The sequence below is a fragment of the Eurypyga helias genome, unplaced genomic scaffold, assembly GCF_000690775.1.
Source record: "Eurypyga helias isolate BGI_N326 unplaced genomic scaffold, ASM69077v1 scaffold32481, whole genome shotgun sequence".
NCBI lineage: Eukaryota > Metazoa > Chordata > Aves > Eurypygiformes > Eurypygidae > Eurypyga > Eurypyga helias.
The window spans coordinates 1924-9785 of record NW_010233279.1 but is presented as its reverse complement, the minus strand read 5'-3'; the positions used below and the strand labels follow the sequence as shown (position 1 = coordinate 9785).

General features: G+C 50.0%; 1 protein-coding gene across 1 annotated transcript in view; it reads left to right on the top strand.

Moving 5' to 3' along the window:
* Positions 1-856: 856 nt before the first annotated feature.
* The window catches only part of SCAMP2 (secretory carrier membrane protein 2), a gene marked incomplete at its 5' end in the record, with an annotated part of 8028 nt that continues 1022 nt past the window's right edge, over positions 857-7862 (top strand). The window contains 7 exons of the mRNA XM_010161696.1: positions 857-1033; positions 1671-1760; positions 3527-3644; positions 4374-4502; positions 5039-5198; positions 5683-5784; positions 7473-7590. Of these exons, the coding sequence (XP_010159998.1) occupies positions 857-1033; positions 1671-1760; positions 3527-3644; positions 4374-4502; positions 5039-5198; positions 5683-5784; positions 7473-7590 (894 nt within the window). The remainder of the gene's footprint in view (positions 1034-1670; positions 1761-3526; positions 3645-4373; positions 4503-5038; positions 5199-5682; positions 5785-7472; positions 7591-7862) is intronic.

Here is a 7862-nt window from a genome sequence, read left to right as displayed (position 1 = left end):
AAGGTGGAAGGGATAAAAAGCTACTCTTAAATTTATTTATATTTTTCCCACACCCAGGTTGCCAGGCTGTTCTTGCAGTAGGATTTCCGAGTTCAGAAAGTGCCTTGTGTCTCTAATAACTGAGGAAACACTCCAGAGGTCCAAGTCTGGCTATTAAAGGGGGAGCTTTTTATGGCAAGTAGTGTGTTTAAAGAGAAGATAAAAATAGCTAAGTGTAGTGCAGGTGAGGGAAGAAAGGTGGTTTTGGCAGAGGTGCCAAGAGACTTCTGTAAAGTAATTGAACTATTTGATGGAGGCAAGTAGGAGATAGGAGTACAGGTGAATGCAGCTGTTATGCCAGCAGCATTAAAACCTTCAAAAGTAATTGGTGTCACCCCTCCAGCCCAATTTTCCTGGGTGTTTCTCCTTTTTCAGAGCAATCACTAGCATTTTGGTTTACTGCCCCAAATGCCCTGCGTGGCAGCTGACACCGATCAGCTAGTTGTACCTGGAAAATCATTTTGGGAGGCTGTGCTGTGCTTTGTGGATCCTCACTTGCTTTGTGGTGCAAGTGAGGCTTGGGAGATGGTCCTGGGTGTCCAGCACCTCTTTGATCACGGGCAAATGCATCCGTGTCCAGTTTCAAATCCCTGGAAATTAGGAGTAACTCGCTGTGGATAAGCGGTAGGAATCCCAGAAAGGGCCCCCGTGCCAAAAGCATGTTGTAGTTCTGTTCAGCCAAGAGGTATATTTGAAGATTACTTCTGCCCACAAATTGTGCCTTGCTGATAGTCATCTCCTTGGTTATTTTAAATTGATTGCCAGCCAAAGCCATCCACCTGTGGCAGGGGAGCATTTCACCCCATCTTGTTCCCAGTTAACATGTGGATGGAAGGCAGGCAGTGTGGATAACGTGTCAGCTAACCATGACCTGTTTCTGATGCTGATTTGTCTCTGTTGTCTCTCCTTTCAGGATCCCTCGGTGACACAGCTCACAAACACTAGCCAAAGTGGCTTGGATGAATTCAACCCCTTTTCTGAGAGCTCCCAGCTGGTATGTGTCTTTGTGCTAGGTATCTTGGTGGTGCTTTTAGTGGTGTAGGTGCAGCTTGAAAGACAGAGTCAGGCAGTGGCAGCTGATTTCCCTATGGACAGTGTAGCTCATTGCGTGTGTGGTAAGCTGCAAGCAACTGCTCCTGCACTGGAGCACTAATAAACTCCCAGCTGGAGCTCTCCACTCGAACGGAACAGCTTCTCTCAAATCTGCGGTTGGCTCACAGTAAAGCTGTGTGAAGTGTGAAGGGGAAGATGTTCTGTGGCAGGACACATCAATATTTATGTGGTCTGTGGCTTGGGAGCTGAGCTGCTGTGACAGTGTCATTGATGGATCACTGCAAGAACTTCATTCTTATTTCCTGGCTGCTGCTGTGTGTGAGATGGGAAAAGGAGAACAGGAAACCAGGATAAAGCAATATTTGCAGTTTAAACAACTGATTAAAATACCTTTTTTGTTTCTTCTTTACCCAATACCTGTAATCCTCGGGTGCCACTCCCCCAGTGCATTAAGGAGCTAACAAACTTTTGAAAACAGACTTGTGTTCTGGTTTAGTAGTGCTAAAACTTGAACGATTCTCTTTCTAAAAGAAGCACTCTGTAATGGTTTTGCCTTGTTGCTTGTGATTTATACGCAGACAAATGCAGCGCGGACGACGCCAGCCACGCAGCCCTCTGGCCACTCACAGCCTGCTGTTCTGCAGACATCTGTGGAGCCCACTCCCCAGGTATGGCAACCCCTCTCTGCCGCCTTCCCAAAGAGCTGGGCTGGAGAGCATGAAGGAGCTCCTGTGGGACTCTGGAGGCATGTGGGAATAGGAGTGGGACAGGATTCTCTGAGGTTGGGTGTGAGAAGCTGCATGTGATTTTCTTAAACTTGCATTTGTACCTGCCTTGTGAAGCAGATCTCTAGGGAATACATACACAAAATTTGTTGATGTCTTTCCCTGTCCCTCTGGTAACAGAGCTTACTTCGCTGTGTATCCTGTTTGCTTCCCACTGCAAACACTCAAATATGTCCTGCTAATGCTTTTAGCTTAGTTCTGGGGACTGGTCAGCCCTGCTCAGTTCCAGGAGTATAAATGCAGCCTACCTACATGTTGCAGTGGCAGTTTAAACCAGCTGTCAGGTACCCGACTACCAGGACCACCTTGTCCAAAGAGCAGAGAAAGGGTCAGTTCTCGGAGCAGCGAGCCCCACTGCAAACACTCAAATATGTCCTGCTAATGCTTTTAGCTTAGTTCTGGGGACTGGTCAGCCCTGCTCAGTTCCAGGAGTATAAATGCAGCCTACCTACATGTTGCAGTGGCAGTTTAAACCAGCTGTCAGGTACCCGACTACCAGGACCACCTTGTCCAAAGAGCAGAGAAAGGGTCAGTTCTCGGAGCAGCGAGCAGGTAGAAGAGATGCAGGAGAGTTGTGGTAGACAGCTGCCTTGCTTTTCCTTTGACCCTCCGCTCCTAGCTGGGAAGGGAATTGTCCTGGTAAACTCAGGATTCCTGCCCGCTGCTCTGTTGCAGAAGTGCTTAGAGCAGTGAGGCTAACTGGGATGTGGAAGAAGGTGCAAGGAAAGAATAGCTTTGCTGAAAGGGAAGGTTGTGTGGTTTAACCCCAGCCAGCAACTAAGCACCACACAGCCGCTCGCTCACTCCCCCTGCAGTGGGCTGGGGGAGAGAATTGGAAGACTAAAAGTGAGAAAACTCGTGGGTTGAGATAAACACAGTTTAATAGGGAAAGCAAAAGCTGCGGACATAAGCAAAGCAAAACAAGGAATTCATTCACCACTTCCCTTCAGCAGGTGGGTGTTCAGCTGTCTCCAGGAAAGCAGGGCTCTGTCATGTGTAATGGCCACTTGGGAAGGCAAATGCCATCGCTCCAAATGTCCCACCCTTCCTTCTTCCTCCCCCAGCTTTATTGCTGAGCATGATGCCATATGGTCTGGAATATCCCTGTGGTCAGCTGGGGTCAGCTGTCCCGGCTGTGTCCCCTCCCAGCTCCTTGTGCCCCCCCAGCCTCCTCGCTGGTGAGGTGGGGTGAGAAGCAGGAAAGGCCTTGGCTCTGTGTAAGCAGTAACTGCAACACCCCTGAGTTATCAACACTGTGTTCAGCACCCATCCAAACCACAGCCCCATACCAGCTGCTAGGAAGAAAATTAACTCTATCCCAGCTAAAACTGGCACAGAAGGGCATAGAGGGTGGGCAACAGACGGATAGTTTCTTGAGGGCTTTTCCAGCCCTCTCTTCCCATAGGTTAAGAGAGGAACATCTCGGTGGAGTTCTGCATTGATCCTGATATTTGTCCTCCAGTAGGTAAGGCAGAAAGCCTCAAGGTGTTTCAGATCAGCCACGGGTATTCAGCTTTCAGACTGTTCTCAGCTGTTGCTGCTGAATTGCCTTTGCTGCTGTTCCAGATTGGCACCTGGTGTGCTCGATGGTGCTATTGCCACTGCCTCGGTAAGGGAAGGACTTACCTTTTTCTTCTCCCTTCCTTTAGGCTGTGGCTGCAGCAGCGCAGGCTGGGCTTCTTCAGCAGCAGGCGGAATTAGAGAGGAAGGCAGCTGAGTTGGAGAAGAAGGAAAGGGAATTGCAGAGTAACGCCGCCAGCATTAATCGTAAGTAGTGCTTTCTGCCCTGCCCAGGGAAGCCCAGGTCGCTGGCTTTGTCAGGGTTTGGTGAAGGCTCAGCCTGTCCAAGCACACACAGCTCTTTACAAGATGTGTGTCTTTTCCTCTAGTCCTTCGCAGCTGTGGCAACCCTCCTGGGACTCTAGCTGTCATCCCATAACTTACAAGGTGGGAGCGAGCTCAGAGATGAGGTGCTGGAGACCAGCTCTGGTGGACTGTGGCCTCGAGCGTGCTTTCAGCATCTGCACTTGGCCACGTGAAGTCCTTCAAACCCCAGTTTTGTATCCGTGTCTGAGCTGTTCAGTGATGCCACCACGTTAAGGCTTTTCACTGAGAGCAGTAAAGCTTTTTTCCATTCTCGAGGCTCTCTTAAACACAGCGAAACAGTATTTTTTCCTCATCTTGGTTTTAAGTGGCTGAATCTGGACTTGCAGTGCCGAGGGCTGATGGTCATGACAGACCTTTGGCCGCTGCAGGGGAGTTCTGCCTCCCACAGAGGAAAACCCTCAAACTAGGCTGATCTGCCTTGCTGCTGCCAGCACAGTTAACGCATCCCTGCTGTGCTCCCCCCTCGAACCTAGCTCCTTACCAAACCCAGCCTCTTCCAAGGTTTTAATGTCTGTGTGTGTGAATGGCTACTTGCAAATTATGGCATGTGAATGAACCTTTCCGTGAGAGAAGAGCAAGTGAAGAACTGCTCTTTTGTCCTTTCTACAGCGAGGCAAAACAACTGGCCGCCTCTCCCCAGGAAGTGTCCGATCAAGCCGTGTTTTTATCAGGATTTTTCTGCAGACATCCCCGCTGACTACCAGCGGATATGCAAGATGCTCTATTACTTGTGGATGTGTAAGTAAAAGCTGCATCTGTGATAAAAATTCTTTCTAAGAAGATTCTGGATGAAGTGCTGAGCTTTCACCTGCAGTAGATTCTGTCGGTGTTGTCTGCGAGGGTAAAATAATGTCTCCCTCTTTTTATGCAAGCAAATGTAAGGGACTCCCAAGTTTCCGCTTGGGGAATAGCTCATTCATGACAGCATTTTGATTGGTATTAGTGGAGACTTCAACAACTCTCCTGAGACTCTGAAATACAGCAGATAGTGCAGTTCAGAGATCGTGTGCAAAACGGTCTCGACCGTCTTTGTCAATTTTGATGGTCTGAAAAGATTGAAACCAAAAGATTGGTTGTCAGCGGCAGGATCAGATGAGGTTCTTAAGTTAAGCTCTGTTTTCCTTCCTATGGAGGAAATGAAATTAGATGGCCCAAAGTCTCCTTAATTTCTGCAGAGCTCCATGTGTTCAGTGAGAGAGTAGGGATGCTTGGAGAGACTCCTGAGTTTTCCAGGAACTTCCTGATGTTTCTTCTCTCTCTCCTGTTCTGAACAGTGCATTCAATTACCCTGCTCTTAAACCTGCTTGCTTGCCTGGCGTGGTTCACGGTCCAGACGGAAAGAGGAGTAGACTTTGGCCTCTCGATCTTGTGGTTAATTTTATTCACCCCTTGTGCCTTTCTCTGTTGGTACCGACCAATTTACAAGGCTTTCAGGCAAGTATTATTTCCTTCTGTGATGGGGATATAACATTTAGTGGGAGAAGCTTTGGTTTTTTCTGTTTCGATCCTATGTTGCCTGCAGGATTTTTCCATTGTTAAATAGATCAAACCCACTTGTCTCTAAACATTAGAAGTATCTGATGGAATTTGATTATGATGGTCCCTTGAAAGCCAAGCATAACCAGTCATAGGGTCCTACTTTTTATTAATGTGCTAAACTTTCTCAAAAATCGATGTGCTGAGCACACTGCATGCATTAAGGAAGCTGCCTTCACCCTCTCATGTGCTGGGCAGAGCAGCGTGCAGTGAGTGTGTTGTAAGTTGTGTTGCTGCGTAAGTTCCTCCTGAAATCACCTCCCCTTAGCAGCTTTCCTCTGGAGGAAGGGGTTCGCTGAAATTGCTTCCCTCCTCTTAAAGGAGGGAGTCTGTACAGGAATCATGTCCCTGGGTTTCACTCCTGTTGCTGTTTCTCCTGTAGGTCTGACAGCTCCTTCAGCTTCTTCGTCTTCTTCTTCGTCTTCTTCTGTCAAATAGTAATCTACATCATCCAGGCTGTCGGTATTCCTGGCTGGGGAGACAGGTAAGCTTGGCTTCAAGGGCTCCCTGTCACAGCCCTGCATGGATGCTTTAGGATCCGTTTCTGACAGCTGTCTCTTCTTTCTCCCATGGTTTCCCTCTCTCACCCCATACCCAGCTTTGGCAGGTCCCAGCTGGGCTACCCCTCTCCTCTGCTTTTCCCAACCTAGTCCCAGCTAAGGCACGTGCTTTTCTGCCACTGCTGAAAGGAGTATGTGAAGTCCTCCACACCTCCCCTGCTGCCTTCCCTCTCTCTTCATACATACGTATAATACTTATCCCTTCCTGACGCTGAGCCTCTAGCACTGACCATATGTGCCTTAGGTTAAAATGGAGCCTGCCCTGATGGAGGCTGTGGTGGGGGGGATCCCTGACCTGGAGTCTGGCTACTGCTTAACTCAATACTGCTGATTCTGTCCCCACATTCCTCCTGAACTTCTCTCAGGTCTGGTGGTGGTGGGCTGTTCTTCATAAAATAAGCAGAGAGGGTTTAATCCTCACCCTTTCTCGGTGACATTGTACAAAAGGGTGAGTCTGGGCTTCTGGACTGGGTCCCACTGGCCCCTTGTTAGCCCATGTTCCCTGCGGTGGAAGCACTGCCTTTCGTTTCGCCTTGCTGCGCTGGCCGCGGATCACATTCCCGAGTGACTCTGAACAGTGAAAAGGTTAACAGCTAGTGGTTTTCTCCTGAGGGGGAGCCTTCAGGTGATGAGCACAGTGAAACTGCTGTCTATTTTTGCCCGCTGCCTGCAGAACGGCTCATGGGCAGAGCTGTCCTCGTGCTCCCTTCCCTGCGAGCTGGTGCTGCTTTAGTCACGGGGGGCTGGGAGGGGACACGCCGTTTTTAGTCTGGCTTTGGAGAGCACGCGTTGAGCTTTCTGCTCTGTTTCCTCAAGCCAGAGAGCATGTTTATTTTTGACTGTAGTGCCTGGTGTGCCTTTCAGTTTCCTTGTAATGAGCAAGGTGTGCAGCAGAGTGAATGGGACAGTTTGACTCGCTTGATTCCCTCTCTCCTGGTGGCACACAGCTTGATCAGTTTAGCCGTTGGAAAGATTCCTTTCTCCAAGCCCAGGAGGGTGTTTTCAGTGAAGCATCTCGGTGTTTTTGCCCACAGCCAAGCACTGCTAATTCCAGCGTCCTCCCTGCCCCTTCCCTTCAACGGCTGCCAGCTTCCTCCTTTCTGTACCTCTGACTTCATCCCTTCCTTCCTTTTCCTCCCCCCTCCCAATGCTTACATCCCTGGCCCTGCAGAGCTGGCACGTGGGTCTAGGCTCCAGATCTGCCAGCTGATCTCTTCCAATTTAGATGTGCCAGCCTGCTAGGAAGAAAATGAGTTTTGAGAGCTGAGTTTTGAGAAGGTCCTTGTGGAAGTGACTTGATCTATGATGGCACCAAGGGTATTGATTGCTGCTTTGGGGGGGTGGGCCAGGGCTGTGACGTGGGTGGGGTGAGCACGATCCTCCTGTGGAGAGGTGGATTGCTTCTAAAAATGATAGTGGAAAATCTGTCCCTCGAATGAGTGTCTGGATGAGCTCTGGGTCCCTGTTTCCACAGCCCTTATGATTGGGTTTGCACTTCCTTGTAACCTTCCCTGAAAGGCTCTTGTGCAACTGTTGGTGCCTCTTCTCCCCCTGCTCTGCCCCCCACGGCACGTCAAACGCTCGCGGAGCTCACCCTGCTCTCCTCTTGCAGCGGATGGATTGCGGCGCTCTCGGAGCTGCATGGGAACCTGGCGGTGGCTGTTATCATGATGGTGGTGGCAGCCTTCTTCACGCTGTGCGCGGCCCTCTCGCTCTTCCTCCTGAAGCAGGTGAGTGGCTCGGAGGCAAGGCGAGGTCCTGGCCGAATCACAGACCTGTGGCTCGGGCTGTTCCCAGCGTATCCTGGGGTTGCCACCTCCGCTCATCCCTCTGGGGATTAGGTTGCTTTTGAAGATGTAATCGGGGCACTGTCAGGGCAGGAGTTGTAATGGAAGTGGTTTTGCTTGTGCTTCCTGCACCGATGCCAGGTTGCTGGAACATAAGGGGGCTTGCAGGAGGGGAAGTAGCCGCTGGGGAGGGAACAGGCGGCACAGATGCTTCA